Below are 17,082 nucleotides of genomic sequence, written 5' to 3' on the forward strand. Positions count from 1 at the left end.
AGTCTTAACATCCATTAAATTTTGTATTTTTTTATTTAGAGAGAGACAGAAACGGTGTGAGTGGGGATGGGCAGAGAGAGAGAGGGAGACAGAGAATCTCACAAACTGTGAGATCACGACCAAAGAGTTGGATGCTTAACTGACTGAGGTCACCCAGGCACCTCAAGTTTCTCTATTCTTCATTTCATCTATCACTTTCCCCCATTACTTTTCTAGATTTGCTTTTTAGATTGACATATTAAACCATATTATGTTTAATCACATTATGTCCTTTGAAAATCATTAATGTTTGGCTTAAAATTCATGAACTACTTTAAATCTCATTCTAATGAGAGTAATAGCTATCATTTACTGCAAAAAAATGGCAAATGTTATGCTTGAGAAAGTTTGAAGTGTCTTTTGAAAACATCACTTAGAAGAAAAACATCAAATGTATTTTAATGTTGATATTCATTAATTAAGCATTAATTGATCGGCACTAATTAGCTTAATTAGCATTCAGCATTTTACAGTCTATGGATTAGGGACTAGAGTGTCATAAATCTTATTCCTTTTTTAGTGTTTGTGAATTTGTGTAGAGATGAGAAACTTTGTATCTTTCCTGTTAAGTTTGATGTTTTTATTTTTGTTAGAAACTAGTTCTAACAGTGTACACAAATGTTTTGGAAAACTGGAGTTAATAAAGTCAGTCAGTTATATAACTAAACAATTGCTTTTGAGTTGTTAAAAGGATGTAATTTTAAACCAATTTTTGTGTTTGGATATAGTACATGCATATGTGCATGATCTCTTAAAAGCCCTAACTTGTAAAGAAATAAGAATTTAAAGCCTGGGTTGAGAATTTTGCAGGGAACAAAACGAGGGAGATAAAATCAGTTTCTTAAATTTATTTAAGTATTGACTTAATCCCCTTCCCCCTTTTTGTTATCACCTCCTAATGGCTGTGATAAACTGCTGGGAAACTTCCTTCTTTGGCGATTCATTATAATTCACTAATGTATGTTAACTTATGCAGGGTTCTGAGTAGCCCTACAATATTCAGTACTGAATCTGTGGAATTTTGTTTGATCTAAGATCATTTGATTTTCTTGTGTAGGGAACACTCTTTTAAAGACCAACTTGGGAAATGCTGCCTTACATTATGGCTCTTTTGCCATTGACTATAGTTTATTTAGGAGTTTATTTTGTATTTATATGAGAAAAAAAAACAGGGTTCAGCCAACAGTGATCTTTTGATGGACCAAGTCTGGCCACACCCATTTGTTTACATATTGTTTGTTTGTTTTCATGTTACAGACAGAGTAGTTGGAACTGAGACTAGATGGCCCAGAAAGCTGAAAATATTTACCATCCCGGTGCTTTACAGAAAAAGTTTGCCACATAAGTCAGGGGTTAACCTATATCCTTTTTAATAATCTTAACTTCAAATATGGTAAGGGGCACCTGGGTGGCTCATTCAGTTGAGCATCCAACTCTTGATTTCAGTTCAGGTCATGATCTCACACTTTGTGAGTTCGAGCCCCACATCAGGCTTTGCACTGACAGTGTGGAGCCTGCTTGGGATTCTCTCTCCTCTCTCTGTCCCTCCCCTGCTCACGCTCTTTCTCCCTCAAAATAAATAAATAAATAAACATTAAAAATTAAAAAAAATACATGGTAAAGGTTAAAATGTTTGAAAGCAAGATAGTGGTTATAGTGTTTACTAAAATTTTTTATAGGATTGAAATGTTTCATTAAAACACATGTGTTTATGTCAATTGCTTATTCTCATTGATAGAAATAATAAAAGAAGAATTAGAATATAGGGTGTAAATGGCCTTTTTTCCCTACAGATTAGGCAGATGTTGAACTGCTCATCTCTCACACTTTCAAAGAGCCACTCATTGCAATAACCCAAATGGTCTTTCCTCACTATCAAAGGACAGGCCCAGAAAGGAACATCTTTATTTACCAGAGGCCCAGGTCTGGCCTATTTTTAAAGGGGCTTTGCCTCTGATGGTGTCAACATTTACCATTTTGTTACTACCTCTGTGAAAACTAGTTTTTTCAACCTCCTTTATACTTAAGGAATTTTTGTTTTCAGGGGATTTACTGAAGGCATGTTAATGTTTGATGTGTAGACTAATAAATCTCATTGTATTTCTAGGTATATCTTGTGGTCGCATTCATATACCTGTTTTAGGAAGGCTCGGGACCTTTGAAACTCAGATTCTACGAAGAGCTCCCTTTAGAACCTTTACGGAAACACCAGCATACTTTGCATCAAAAGATGGGATAAGTAAAGATGGCTCTGGAGATGGAAATAAGGTATCTTATCTTTATTGGAATATATATATATATATATATTTTGAGTTCCTTCCTTCAAACAATTAAATGTAATAATAGTTTTCTCTATTCCATTGGTTTATATGTTTTCTGTAGGAAATGTGAAATATATAAAATCAGGTGAAGAATTTTATGTAATTTTATTTTGTGTTTTAGTTTCAACCATAAATTAGTTATATAAGTATTGCACTTAGCATTAACTAAAATTTCTAACACTCCAAAGTATTAAGAAGCTTCATTAAATCTATGCAGTCTGTAGGATTAAATTAGGAATAGCCGTCTTTTTTCACAACTCTTAACAATTCATGATAGTATAAACCCCACCTCATTCTCTACCTAAAAATTTTGGATATCTCTACAACTTAATGTTGGGCTACTCTGTAGCTAGCAAGTAGATGATCAGTGATTGTATTGGATCAAGGAATTATTTTCAATTTTTTTTCATTATGTGAATTTCACTAACACTTGAGCTAATGTTACATATAAGACAAAATGCTAGGTGCTTTGATATCCACACTTAATCCTAACAATGACTCTCCAAAGTAGGTGAAATTATCCCCATTTTAGAGATGAGAAAATCCCCATTTTAGAGATTGAAGAAAGTTATGAATCACTACTTGTCATGATAGTAGCTCCTGATACAGTTTCACTGAAATGTATTTTACCTATAGTAGCTTTTTTTCCTAGTGTTGATTGAGTCATGGAAAGAAAGCTGTTTATTATATATGCTGGCTCATACCATGTAAAGCAGGACTACAGATAAATACATGTGTTTACCAGAACTGGTTTTGTTTTTGTGGTAAATGGATCTTTTGATACCAGTAATAGTAGAGTTATAAATAATACTAATAATTCCACTCTAGAAATTATAAAAATTATAAGATTAATTACAAGCTAACATGCTTATATTTAACTTACCTATAAATTGGTTGCCTGAAAGTAATAATTGACACTCTTTTTTTCTCCTGTATGAACATTAGAAATCAGCAAGTGAGGGAAACAGTAAAAAGTCAGGCTCTGGGAGTTCAGGGAAAGGTGGAAACCAGCTGCGTTGTCCTAAATGTGGCGACTTGTGCACTCATGTAGAGACCTTCGTGTGTAAGTATTACTTCCTCTGTTGTTTATCTTCCTTACCTTTTCTACAAATCACAAATTGCATAGAAATGTGTAAATTACATAAACCAGAGTCATGTTCTTCCTGAACTTAACATGATTCTCCCTTATGTTCACCAGATACTAAAAATCCCCATAACTGGTAATACTTTGCAATGTGGTATAAGAAATAATTTAAGAAAACTATTTATTTCTTTATTTTCCATGTGTGTGTTTATTTCAAATTTGGATTTTGTGAGTGTTCAAATTTGAGCTATAGGAGAACCAAGGCGTATTTATTCTGTTATTACTCTATTCTTCAAATACCTGTTGAGCATCTCATATAGCTGCAGAGGTCGGTCATTCAAATATTAAGGTGTTTTCCCTCGCTGAGGAACCAGAGGAACTAAACCCTTAATTCTATAAAGTGTGTGATAATTATTAATGATTCAGACACTGAGAGAAGGAAGAAATCAACAGTCCCACTTTTGCTGTTAGTGTCAGCAGTAACTCTCTGAAATACAAAGATGCTACTACAGATCTTTTGTTTCATGAATCAAACAACTCATTTCCTACATGATTAGAGGTAATGGTAATTCAAGAGTAAATTATTTTACACTATCATGTCAGCCTTTCTGTATAGTCAAACTGAAAAGGTCATTGGTGAGGTTTGTCAGAAGTTTCAGTTTCTGATGATTAGCTGCAGAGGATTCTCTATATGCTATCCCAAATATTGAGATCTCAGTTACAGTTTTATGTTTATTATTAATACTAATTGGCCACTGTATGAGAAAGTACTATATGTAGCATGGTTTTACAATTTTTGGAAAGACTTTTAAAGCCGTTCCATTCTATAGGTGGAATGTTTGAGATTCTCTTGGTAGTTTTGCCTCATAAGAGATCAAAGAGAGGAATCAGTCTGAATGAATACTAATTTGGTTGCAACATAAAATGAAAGTGGTAGAACTAGATGATAAAACTTCTAAATAACATTTGCTATTAACAAATCTGGTATGAAGCGATAAAATTCTTTCAGAGAGTCTGAGAATTGCTCAGTTCATAATGGCAATGTCCTATTGGCATACATTTTTAATCAAGAATTTTCTTTTTTTTTTTCCAGAGAAAGATTTCAATCTTTGTAGACTTAAAGAATAATTTCTTAGAGTAGAAAAGGAAAGAAACTAATATTTAATAAATGCCAGTATATATAATTTTATTCTCACAATCTTACTTTTGTCAGGAGAGAGCATATCCTCATTTTCTTAGCTTAGTGAAGAAGCTAAGATTTTAGCAAGTGTAAGTAACTCATCCAGGGTCACAGAGCAGTGAAGATTTGCTATTCAGAAGTTCCTATTCCATACATTTTTACCAACTGGAATTCTCTAAGGATAGATGAAATTTATTTTTCTTCTACACAGTGTTTTCAAAACTTGCCAGGTTGTATTAATCATTGAGGGTGGTTGGTTGTGGTTTTTTTAAGAGAAAGAATCCTAAGTAGGCTCCTCACTGTCAATGCAAAGCCCAATGTGAGGCTTAATCTCACAAACCTGAGATCATGACCTGAGCTGAAATCAAGAGTCAGATGCTTAGCTTAACTGAGCCAGCTGGGCACTGAACCCCCCAGGCACCCCAAGGTGGTTCTTGAACATACAGATTCTCTCCTTCCCTGGAGATAAGATTCTGTAGATGTTGGATGGTATCCTAGAATATGTATGTTTAACAATGAGACCAAGTGTGGAAAACACGATTTTTAATATTATCTAATCAACTTAGGGCTGAAGTGGTTTCCTTTGAGAATTCTAATTGGGGAGAGGGGACGTGGAAGTAGAGAATAGGGAAGAAAAGAGTAAAAGAAGAGTAGATCCTTATAAATAATTTAGTAAGCAAATATCTCTTGAGACTGACACTGCCAGGCTCAGAAAATAAACAGCGATGAACATGACACTGTCTTATCCTCTGGAACTTTACTCCATAGGAGTGGTAGGCCCTCAACAGTGAGATGAGGCCCTCCTCTCTTGGTTTTATTCACCCATAGTACAAGTCTCTTCAGAATGCATCTCTTTTGGATGCTGAGGATCTTCTGTGTCTACTCACTGAAAATTGGAGAGTTTTGTTGAATCTTGGGCCATTCATTTTGTTTGCATCTGCATTTATTTAGTTACTGGTTCATAAACATCTTTTTATGTGCTTTTTGGTCACTTGTAGTTCTTTTGTGAATGGCCTGTTTAGATTTTTTTTTTTTTTTTGAAGTTTATTTATTATTGAGAGTCAGAGCATGAGCATGGGAGGGGCAGAGAGAGGAGGAGACACAGAATCTGAAGCAGGCCCCAGGCTCTGAGCTGTCAGCACAGAGCCTGACACAAGCACTCAAACCCACAAACCGTGAGATCATGACCCGAGCCCAAGTTGGACGCTCAACCGACTGAGCCACCCAGGCACCCCAGGAATGGCATGTTTAGATAACTATCTACTTTTTTTGGTCATTTTTAATTATTTTTAATTACCTGAGGAATGTATGTGTGTATCCCCCTTTATAAGAAAAAAGGTAGAACTTTGTAGGTAAAAGTTAAAGATACATTTCTGTAATATATCTTCATCAAACATGTAACTTTTAAAAAGCATAAATGGTATCAAATTGTTCATGTTTTTACCAATTTTTTTTCGCCTCAGCAATTTAAAAAAAAAATTTTTTTTTAATGTTTATTTCTGAGATAGAGATAGAGCATGAGTGGGGGAGGGGCAGAGAGAGAGGGAGACACAGAATCCGAAGCAGGCTCCAGGCTCTAAGCTGTCAGCACAGAGCCCAACGCGGGGCTCGAACTCACAAACCGTGAGATCATGACCTGAGCTGAAGTCGGTCACTCAACCAACTGAGCCACCCAGGTGCCCCTCGCCTCAGCAATTTTTTTAGAGTTGTGTGCTGATATATACAGGTCTAGTCCTTTCCTTTTAAGGTGTACATTTTAGGGGTTTTTAGTATATTCATCAAGTTTTAGATCTGTCACTACTATCTAATTCCAGAACATTTTTGTCACCCCAAAGAGAAGCCCCATCCCCCTTAAGTAGTCACTTTCTACCCCTTTCCCTCCCCTCCCTGGCAACCATAAACCTACTTGCTGTCTTTATGGATTTGTCTATTCCAGGTATTTCATATAAATAGAATTATACAATATGTGGCATTTTATGTCTGGCTTCTTTTGCCTTCATCTTTCAGGTTTCCAGGGTTCATCTGTGTTCTATTATATATCAGTATTTCATTGCTTTTTGTGGCTGATAGTATTCCTTGTGTGTCCACTCATCATTGATGGACATTTGAACTGTTGCTGCTTATTGACTACTATGAATAATGCTACTGTGAACATTTGTATGCCAGTTTTTGTGTGTACATGTTTTTACTTTTCTTGGGTATATGCTTAGGAGTAGAATTGCTGAGTGAAATGGTAAGTTTGTGTTTAATTTTTTTTTTTTTTTCAACGTTTATTTATTTTTGGGACAGAGAGAGACAGAGCATGAACGGGGGAGGGGCAGAGAGAGAGGGAGACACAGAATCGGAAACAGGCTCCAGGCTCCGAGCCATCAGCCCAGAGCCCGACGCGGGGCTCGAACTCACGGACCGCGAGATCGTGACCTGGCTGAAGTCGGACGCTTAACCGACTGTGCCACCCAGGCGCCCCAGTTTGTGTTTAATTTTTTAAGAAACTACCAAACTTTACATCAGCTATAGAATAACCTATGTTATTCTGTCCATTTGACAACCTGACTAGCAATGTATGAGGGTTCTAATTTCTCAACATGTTCTTTAACACTGCTCTTTTTTATTGTAACTATCATAGAGATATGAAGTGGCATCTCATTGTGGTTTCGATTTGCATTTCTCTAATGACTAAAGATGTTAAGCATTTTTTTCATGGACTTATTGGCCATTTGTGTATCTTCTTGTAGAAAAGACTGTTTGAATCCTTTGTCCATTTTTAAATTGGGTTGTCTTTTTTGTTGTTAAGTTACAAAGAGTTCTTTATATATTCTGAATACTAGACCTTTATCCAGATGTATGATTTGTGAACATATTCTTTCATTCTATGGGTAGTTCTTTCCTATAAATACCGTATAGCAGGAGTCAACAAACTTTTACTATGAAAGGCCAAATAGTAAATATTTTAGGCTTTGTGGGCCCTGTAGTCAGTGTTGCAACTCTTCTCCTTTGCTGTTATGGGGAGAAAGCAATCATAGACAATGTAAACAAATGAGGATCGCTGTGTTCCTATAAAACTTTGTATAAAGACACTGAAATTTGAATTTTATATAACTTTTATTGTCATTTTTTCCCAAAGTGTAAGAACTATTAGCTCATGGACCTGTCTGTATATATTCCATCTCCCATGTATATGTAGGGATTTTTATGTTCTCTTACTGTGGTATTATTCTTGTTTGACTTTGTGGAAATAAAATACAATTTTTATAGATAGCATTATGAATGCATAGAAAGTCATCAGGAATCGAAGAATAATATCTAAGAAATATTTTATTATAAGGACAAATGTATATTGTTCTTCAGTTTTATTTTGCCTATTTAAATAACAACTTGTCAAATGTGAATAGTCTCCCCACTTTTATTTATTTTAGTTGTTTTTATTTTTATATATATAATACTTTTTGAAGGCTTACTGTACTTACATGTCTTAATACAGTAGGAATTAAACTTTTCTGTTTGGTTTGGAGATTTAATGTTGGGCCCTGAAACATGTTCGAAATCATGAAGAACTTTCATTTCAACAAATATGAGAGTTTTTACTGAAGTAATCTATTGTTGGCATATAATACAAGCATGTTTACTGGGATTAGTATTCTGTATGTAAAAGAATATAGTATACTTGTAGTAATCATTTAAAGGAAAGTTTATTCCCTGACAATTCAACAAAATTAGATTTTGCCACTTGTCTGTATGAGTAAAAAATAAGCATTGCAGTGCTTGTATTATTTTTTTTTCTGAGACAGCATTTTAATAAATAAAATTAACCTGGGTATACATTAAACATGTTCCATCGTCAAATTGGTATTGTGATATTCAAATAGAATGTAAATAACTCATCTGTGGTAAGCAAAGAGGAATGAGATTTGTTGGTGTTTAGTCTCTTTCCCTTTGACCTAATTTCTTTAGAGAAATATTTTGTTCTTATGTTCTCAGGCCAGATTTTCCTGTCAAACAGCCTGAACTAGATCAGAGGATTCTCTGCCCTTTAATCCTTGCCCTGTTTACCATCAGTAACAATTGTAAGATGAAGCTTCATTTTAGAGTAAAGGCCATTGACTATCTTTCCCAATGGTGGGGAATGGTGATAATGTATTGGGGCTTGTGTAAACCAAAGGTACTTGGAATAGTGTGGTCTCTTTCTTGAGGTAAGCATTTATAGGTGATTAATACAAAGAAAACATGGATGATCTCTTTTCTAGTTTAAAATTTGCTGCTAGAGTTTATCCAGACGTATTTTTGATTGGCCTTGTGTTTAAGAATAGACAAATAAGCATTAGATTGAATTAATAATTAGATTTATTTTTGAACTATGGAATTGTCTGGGGTTTTTTTAATATAGATTATTTTGTGAGATTTAGGTGTGCTTACCAGTACAGTTTTTCTTGTAATCTATGAATAGGTAGTTACACTGTTCCCATAAGAGAGATTCTCATAGATTTAAATATTCTTCTTTGCAGTTTTTCTAGTTAGATTACACAAAGGTTAATTCAAAAATGTATTACCCAGACCTACCAACCTGTAACTAATTCCTGTGTATCTTTTGTTCTGTATCTGTTAGTAATCTGTGTGAGTCTCTTCTGTGCTGCTTTCCAAGGTACCTTTACCATTAGTAGGGGTAGACTTAGAGAAGGTTAAGAGTTTATGTCCATATACATATATCCTACAGCTGTGTTTTAAAAGGAGATAAAAAAATCCACTTTGGTTTAACATAGGTTATTCTATAGCTGATGCATTGGAATTGAGACCCTTTTTTTACCCTCATTTTTAATTGTTATTTTATTGTTTTCAAAAGCTGTATGATTATCTATAAGTCAATATGAGTGAGAATGTTATTTTGTTAGTTTCTTAGTGGTTTTTAAGCTAAAGAAATAAGAACTAGTGGAGTTGTTAAAGATAAAAATTAGGAAGGCATGAAACAATTTTATGTTTACCAAATCATGGTTTTAAAAATGCTCATAGTGGGGCGCCTGGGTGGTGCAGTCGGTTAAGCGTCCGACTTCAGCCAGGTCACGATCTCGAGGTCCCGGAGTTCGAGCCCTGCGTCGGGCTCTGGGCTGATGGCTCGGAGCCTGGAGCCTGTTTCCGATTCTGTGTCTCCCTCTCTCTCTGCCCCTCCCCCGTTCATGCTCTGTCTCTCTCTGTCCCAAAAATAAATAATAAAAAACGTTGAAAAAAAAAAATAAAAATGCTCATAGGCTTGAAAGGAACCTAAAGAATATACTTTTTTCCCCCTTTTTCTGGGTGATTGGAGTTGATTTCTTTTATTATTATTTTTTAAATATTTATTTATGAGAGCGAGAGCACAAGGGGGTGGGCAGAGGGAGGGAGACAGAATCCAAAGCGGGTTCCAGGCTCTGAGCTGTCAGCACAGAGCCCGACTTGGGGCTCGAACTCACAAACTGCGAGATCATGACCTGAGCCAAAGTTGGATGCTTAACTGACTGAACCACCCAGGCACTCCTGATTTCTCTCTTTTAACTTCTGTGTATATTTGAAGTTTTTCATAAGGAAATATTGAAAAAATAGAATAATTTACTTGTGCTTTACTTTTTTTTCACAGTTTTTCATTCAAGTATTTCAATAAAATAAGTGATTAATATTTTTATAGTGGTTGTTTTTACAATTAAATTTAATGAATGGGAAGTTGAAAGAATGTCAGCCAATCTTTTCTCTTAATGAAGTATATCACAAAATGAAAGAACCTAGTGGAAATGAACAAAATGTGGTTTAATGAACTCATTTATCTGTATCATCTATCTTAGATGTAAACTAGGTTGTTTGTTGTGTCTAGTGAAGGAACTACAAACCTACTTTTTGTCAAGTGTATAGTTTTCATTTACAGTGAGTTTTTAATGTTAAATGCTATTTGAATTATTTATTTTTCTCTGCTGACCTTTCCTTTTACAGCATCCACCCGCTTTGTGAAGTGTGAAAAATGTCATCATTTTTTTGTTGTGCTATCTGAAGCAGACTCCAAGAAAAGCATAATTAAAGAACCTGAATCAGCAGCAGAAGCTGTAAAATTGGCTTTCCAACAGAAACCACCTCCTCCCCCCAAGAAGGTATAGGTCTTAGCTCAGTCCTATAAGCACTTTGTCTTGAAAACATTTCATTGCTCCCCTCTCCCAGTTGACATTGGATCTTAATGCTAGTACCTAAACAAGTATTAAGTTCTTAATATAGACTATATGTAGCTAAATTCTTATTGATATTTGGTACTTGGAATTTATGTATGGAGTCCCAATGCTATTTTCCCATGTTATGATTACTGCATTCAGTAGCAATGAAATAGAGTTGGATGATTGTTAAAATGGTGTTCATACTAAATTAATCTAAAATGATACCCAGGGGCTGTCTGGATGGCTCAGTTGGTTAAGCGTCCCACTCTAGATCTCAGCTCAAGTCTTGATCTCAGGGTCATGAGTTCAAGCTCTGCATTGGGCTCTGCACTGGGCATGAAGCCTACTTAGAAAAATAAAAAAATAATATCCATAAAATTGAGCAGCTATGGATTTCTTTTTCTTAGTTGGGGCCCCTTATTAACACCAGACTGCAATTTCTCCCCATAAATTAGTCTATTGTCTGGTAAAACAGCCTCAGTGTAACAATGGAAGCAAAATTTTCTCACAACTAGTGTATCAGGGCTGTCCTATATAGCACTGTGGCTTTTGTGGTGTGGGCTCCTTCCAGGAGTCTCAGACAGACTATGATCTGGCCATATGAAACATGGCAGAATGTATTACCAGCTACATTGGGTACTTGGTCTGTTCTTTCTGAGAACAGGGAGCCCGGCCCTGGGGCTATGTGCCCTCTGTTCTGCATGTCTCAAATGTTTGCACACTTAGATTATTTCTCACCCTCTGCTTCAGTGTAGCTTTCTTATGCTGTTAAGACACCAGTCCATTTATTTCCATTGTGCTGTGGCAGATTTAATAATTTATAGATATAATTTGTGAGGAATCAAGATTTTTTTAAGTTTATTTGTTTAGAGAGAGAAACAGAGCTAGGGAGGGGCAGATATAGAGGGATAGAGAATCCCCAAGCAGGCTCTGCACTAACAGTGCACGGGGCTTGAAGTCTTGAACAGCGAGATCATGACCTGAGCTGAAACCAAGAGTCAGATGCTTAACCGACTGAACCACCCAGGAGCCCCAGAAATCAAGAAGATTTTAAAAAAACATAATAAAAAGCATATGGTCAACAACTAAAGAATTTATCATGTAAATATAGTGTAATGGTAAATATAGCTATTGACCTTTGTATACTCCATTAGGTTGTCTAGACTTTAGACATTAGAGTTAAAGTTCTAGAAAATAGGTAACTTAACTATTTTCAGGAGTTAGTGAATATTAACAGTTAATTTTTTTTTTTTTTAAGTTTATTTTTTGAGAGAAAGAGCAAGCAGGGGAGGGAGAGAGGATCTGAAGTGGGCTCCATGCTGACAGCAGAGAGCCTGATGAGGGGCTCGAACTTACTAACGCGAGATCATGACCTGAGCTGAAGTTGGACACTTAACCAGCTGAGCCAGCCAGGCACCCTAACAGTTAATTTCTGTTTACTAAAAGCTGAAGGAATTTACCCCAGGTTCCATGCTGTTAGCAATATCCAAGTCTCAAACAGAGCTTTAGTTTCTAAGAACAAGGTTTTTTAGATTACCATGTAGATAAATGAGTAGCTTTAAAGTTAATGTCTGAGAAAAAAACCTAAATATTTGTGAATATTCGAACATATAGCTGCTGGTAATGGCTTTAATTATATAATGCCTAGTTTTTAAAAGAGTAGATTTATAATATGTTATCTTTCTGAAGAATATCATTCATGTGATTGAGGGAGGTATAGAAAGGATTTATTTTGGGGCACCTGAGTGGCTCAGTTGGTTAAGCGCCTGGCTTTTGATTTCAGCTCAGGTCATGATCTCATGGGTTCATGGAATTGAGCTCCACCTCAGGCTCTGCGCTGACAGTGCGGAGCCTGTTTGGGATTCTCTGTCTCCCTCCCTCTCTGCCCTTCCCCTGCTCACACACACACACTCTCTCTTTCAAAAGAAAGAAAGAAAGAGAGAGAGAGAGAGAGAGAGAAAGAGAGAAAGAGAAAGAAAGAAAGAAAGAAAGAAAGAAAGAAAGAAAGAAAGAAAGAAAAATAAATGATTTATTTTAATGATTTACATTGGGATTCTCTGTCTCCCTCCCTCTCTGCCCTTCCCCTGCTCACACACACACACTCTCTCTCTTTCAAAATAAATAAATAAATAAATAAATAAATAAATAAATAAATAAATGATTTATTTTAATGATTTACATTAATGATGATATCTTTAAACTCCTGGTGGCATATGTAGGTATTCCAAGTGACTTTAATAATCAACTTTTAAAAATTAGGATTGATGACATTATAAATAAATAAATAAATGATTTATTTTAATGATTTACATTAATGATGATATCTTTAAACTCCTGGTGGCATATGTAGGTATTCCAAGTGACTTTAATAATCAACTTTTAAAAATTAGGATTAATGACATTATATATAGAACAGAAACCAGCAGAGCATTATATGAGTACAGTGATACTTTGTTAAGCTAAAGAACAAATGAATTGTGTTTTTGTCCACATAGGTTTGGGGCTTCTGAATCACTGCTGCATAAGTATCATACCCTTGGCATTTTGTTTTTGATGGGTCTTTGTTCAAATTTAAAACTGTGAGCAAATATGCTCACTGTATAACTTCTTAATGTGTGTATGTGTTTTTTTTTTATGATAGCTCATAATAAATTATTCATAACCAATCATTTTTCAGATTTATAACTACCTCGACAAGTATGTTGTTGGCCAATCATTTGCTAAGAAGGTGCTTTCAGTTGCTGTGTACAATCATTATAAGAGAATATATAACAATATCCCAGCTAATCTGAGACAGCAAGCAGAGGTTGAGAAGCAGACATCATTAACACCTAGAGGTTAGTGTTTTGATAACTGACTAAAATAGAGTGTACATACTTAGAGGTAATCTTTATTTGCAACTCTGCTTTTGTCCTAAAATTCTTTTAGTATTTCATAAAACTTTGTTTTCATTTATATGTGCATGGGTTCTGAGTCACAGAGTGAAATGTATTTCTTATCAAGGGTCTCAGTGAAAAATGTTTGAAAGTAACTGGAGTAGAGATTGAGACATAATCTTTGAATTATAGACTTCACCACAATTGGTTCGCTATTACCAGATCATGTGCCTCAGTCAGAGATGTATGAAGATAGATGATCACTGTCACACAACATACCCAGCATTCTTTCCTGTTTAGACCCCAGCTACAGAGTATATGTAAGATTAAGGGCAAATTTGTATAATGCCTATTAATGATAGATTCTGGTATTACTGATATACTATATAATTTAAATTTACTGTAGACAATAATGTGTGTTAAATTAATAGGATATTATTTAAAAAACTATGAATAGAGTAAAATGCAAGTTTTTTAAAGTTTTTTTTTTGTTTGTTTTTAATTGGCCAGGGAGCCCTGATTTCTTATTTAGGCCTATAATATACCGTTTTACATTCTTTTAGTCATCATTTTACAATTTGAGGGAGTTCTACTAAATACTTATATTTAAAAAACTATATAATATCCTTTGATTACTTTTGGTAGCTATTAAATATATAACTTACTGGCTCATTGAAGACAACTTGTTCACTTGTTGAATTTACTGTAAATAGTTATGTGGTAGTATCAGTTACTTTATTTTTAGAAAGTATAAGTCATAATAACTAATGGAAGACCTGGAGCCTTCATTTTTATAAAGTCCAAATAGCATTATCTAGTCATGACACAAAACGATTTTTTCTGGTTCTTTCAGTCAGCAAATCAGTAGTTAAGGTGTTCGAAGTATAGGGAAAACAGATGGTTATACGGTATTTATGATATGAGCAGTTTAAACTTTTGTTGAAGATTTAAATTATTGCTTCTGTTTTCTTAAATACCAAGTTAGTACTTGACAAATGTGGATATTAGCAACTGGACAGCCATCGTTAACATGTTTGGGTTTTTAATGTTTTTAATATAGACAGGATGTAACATATAGATTTTTTCATAATGTGAAAAGCTACAAAGCATTAATGAACACATTCTTTATGTATATTTAGAAGAGGGCAAGAAGGGAGATATCCCTCATTTGTTCCTCCAAACTAAACAAATATACATTTTCATGTTGTCATTTTATCCTCTTTCTTAGAATTAGAAATAAGAAGACGGGAGGATGAGTACAGATTTACAAGTAAGTGACCTCTCCTCAGGTCCTCCTCTGTAATCATTCTTCCTTTTGAGATTTATCTCAGTGAAGGATGTCAGCAGTAGTGATGGTAGATATATATTAGCTTGTGTATTACCAAGAAAGATATTGTATATTATCTAAACATGCTTATCATACATGGTATATATAACTTTGGAACAGTTTTTCATAGCTAGCATGTGTACTTTATATATGTTGGGTTACTTCACATATTCAATTTTTATCTTTTCTGTTGTGATATTTCTTAAAGTATAATGTTAGAGAAATAAAAAATATTATATATAGTTCTTCTCTATAAATATATACCTATATGCATGTTAACAGGAGTTGTGTTTTTTAAAATCTGTAGCTTGCTATTTTATATCTTTTTCCCCCCCATACAAGCAGAGTTGGCCTGCTTATGTGTGACAGAAATTTTGGGGGAGACAGATTATCTTCCAGATTCCCTTTGCCAGAAACCACACTTTTTATTTTTGGTGTTTATGAAACTTGGTATAGCCTTGCAAATTATGACTAAGCCCCAACTCAGTGTTTCCAGCCCTGAATTGTCCCTGTAAGCATCAGATAGTCTGATGGAGGGTGTGGAAGGACCTGATATTCTAAGGATAGTGGCCATTCTGTTGTCTTGCACGTATTTTTTTGGATGTGGATATGTAGTGCTGCACAGATGGTAAAGGCTCACAAAAAGAGGCACCTAGCTGGCTCAGTTGGAGGAGCATGCGACTCTTGGTCTCGGGGTCATGAGTTCGAGCTCCATATTGGATGGAGTGATTGCTTAAGTAAATAAAATATTTTAAAAATTCACGTTGCATTTTGTTTCAGTAATTAAAATAACAAAATAAAACAGATAAGCCACTATGAACACATTTTACCTATAAGTTTGGTACTTTTATATTTGCCTTTGAACCAAGCTATATTATGTATCTACTGTTTGAAGTATACTGTATATACTGGATGAGCCATGAGAATGTAACTAGTTTACCAATTCTGGCATGAGATCTAGTGCATGTAATAAAATTGTACTATTTCTAGTATTCTTAAATTGTATGGAAATAATAAGTATATCATGCATGGTAAGATTAAATACAATGCAGTAGAATTAGATTATATATAAGAATGTGAGATCTAAATAATAAACTTTAAGTCCATGTATAATTTTTATTTTCTAAACCAAAAATATAATCAAATATGCTGTCAGTGCTATATTCATAAATTTGGACAGATAACTTGTGAAGCTAGTATGAATTAAATTAGTAAAGGAAAGTCTATAATGAATATTTTGAAAGAAATATATTGTAGTGATTTAGTGAAATTTAAATGTTAACAAGTAACACTATCTAAGAACCTAGGTAAAAGCAATTCATAATTATAATGACAGATTGACTTGGAAGTAATATTTTGAAAACTTAAATAGAATTTATTTTCATGTATAGTTTCCACTTGTTATATGTGGGGTTATAGGTTCTAAAGTTAGGATATTAGACCTAAAGTGACACATAATCAAAATATTCTTTAAAGTTTCTTTTGGAAATCACATGTCAGATATACTACACTCAGTAAGACTGATAGATTTTGTCTCCATCATTGGAACATAATGTTTTTCTTAAGTTGAGCACCAGATGAAACAGTTGGCTTGCATTAAGGGCTATGTTATACAAGTAACTTAAATACTAGGAAAATAGCAATACTGATAGCAAATTCTTTTATAACATTTATAAAACTCTGCCAGGTACAGTTCTAAGTGTTTTACATATTTTAACTGATTTAATCTTCCTAACACCTATGAGACAGAAACTATTATTTTCACCTCCATTTTATAGATAAGAAAAGTGAACTACGGAAATTTTAAGGAATTTGCCCAGGGCCATATGGCTAATGAACTCCATGCAACTAACCATACACTAGTCTGCTCACTGATTGTAGAGAGCTGCTTCATGCATTGAGAGAGATGCAGAAAAACAAACTAAATGAAAGGAGAGTTATTTCAAGTTTACTCTGGAGCATAATTTCATGAAATGGAATGACAAACATCATGTACTATTTAAATTATTCCTCTCTTTTAAATTTAACTTAAATCATGTGTAAGTCAAATACATTTATCGTGAAGTGCCTGAGTGGCTTGATTTCAGCTCA

At 34.5% G+C, this 17,082-nt stretch overlaps 1 protein-coding gene across 2 annotated transcripts in view; it reads left to right on the forward strand.

Moving 5' to 3' along the window:
• The window catches only part of CLPX (caseinolytic mitochondrial matrix peptidase chaperone subunit X), a 41,171-nt gene that overhangs the window by 9,030 nt on the left and 15,059 nt on the right, over positions 1 to 17,082 (forward strand). For both annotated transcript variants that reach the window (XM_047863544.1, XM_047863545.1), the window contains exons 2-6: positions 2,147 to 2,307; positions 3,306 to 3,423; positions 10,577 to 10,731; positions 13,466 to 13,625; positions 14,893 to 14,934. In XM_047863544.1, coding sequence (XP_047719500.1) covers positions 2,147 to 2,307; positions 3,306 to 3,423; positions 10,577 to 10,731; positions 13,466 to 13,625; positions 14,893 to 14,934 — 636 coding nt within the window. The remainder of the gene's footprint in view (positions 1 to 2,146; positions 2,308 to 3,305; positions 3,424 to 10,576; positions 10,732 to 13,465; positions 13,626 to 14,892; positions 14,935 to 17,082) is intronic.

This window comes from Prionailurus viverrinus, chromosome B3, assembly GCF_022837055.1.
Source record: "Prionailurus viverrinus isolate Anna chromosome B3, UM_Priviv_1.0, whole genome shotgun sequence".
Classification (NCBI taxonomy): Eukaryota; Metazoa; Chordata; class Mammalia; order Carnivora; family Felidae; genus Prionailurus; species Prionailurus viverrinus.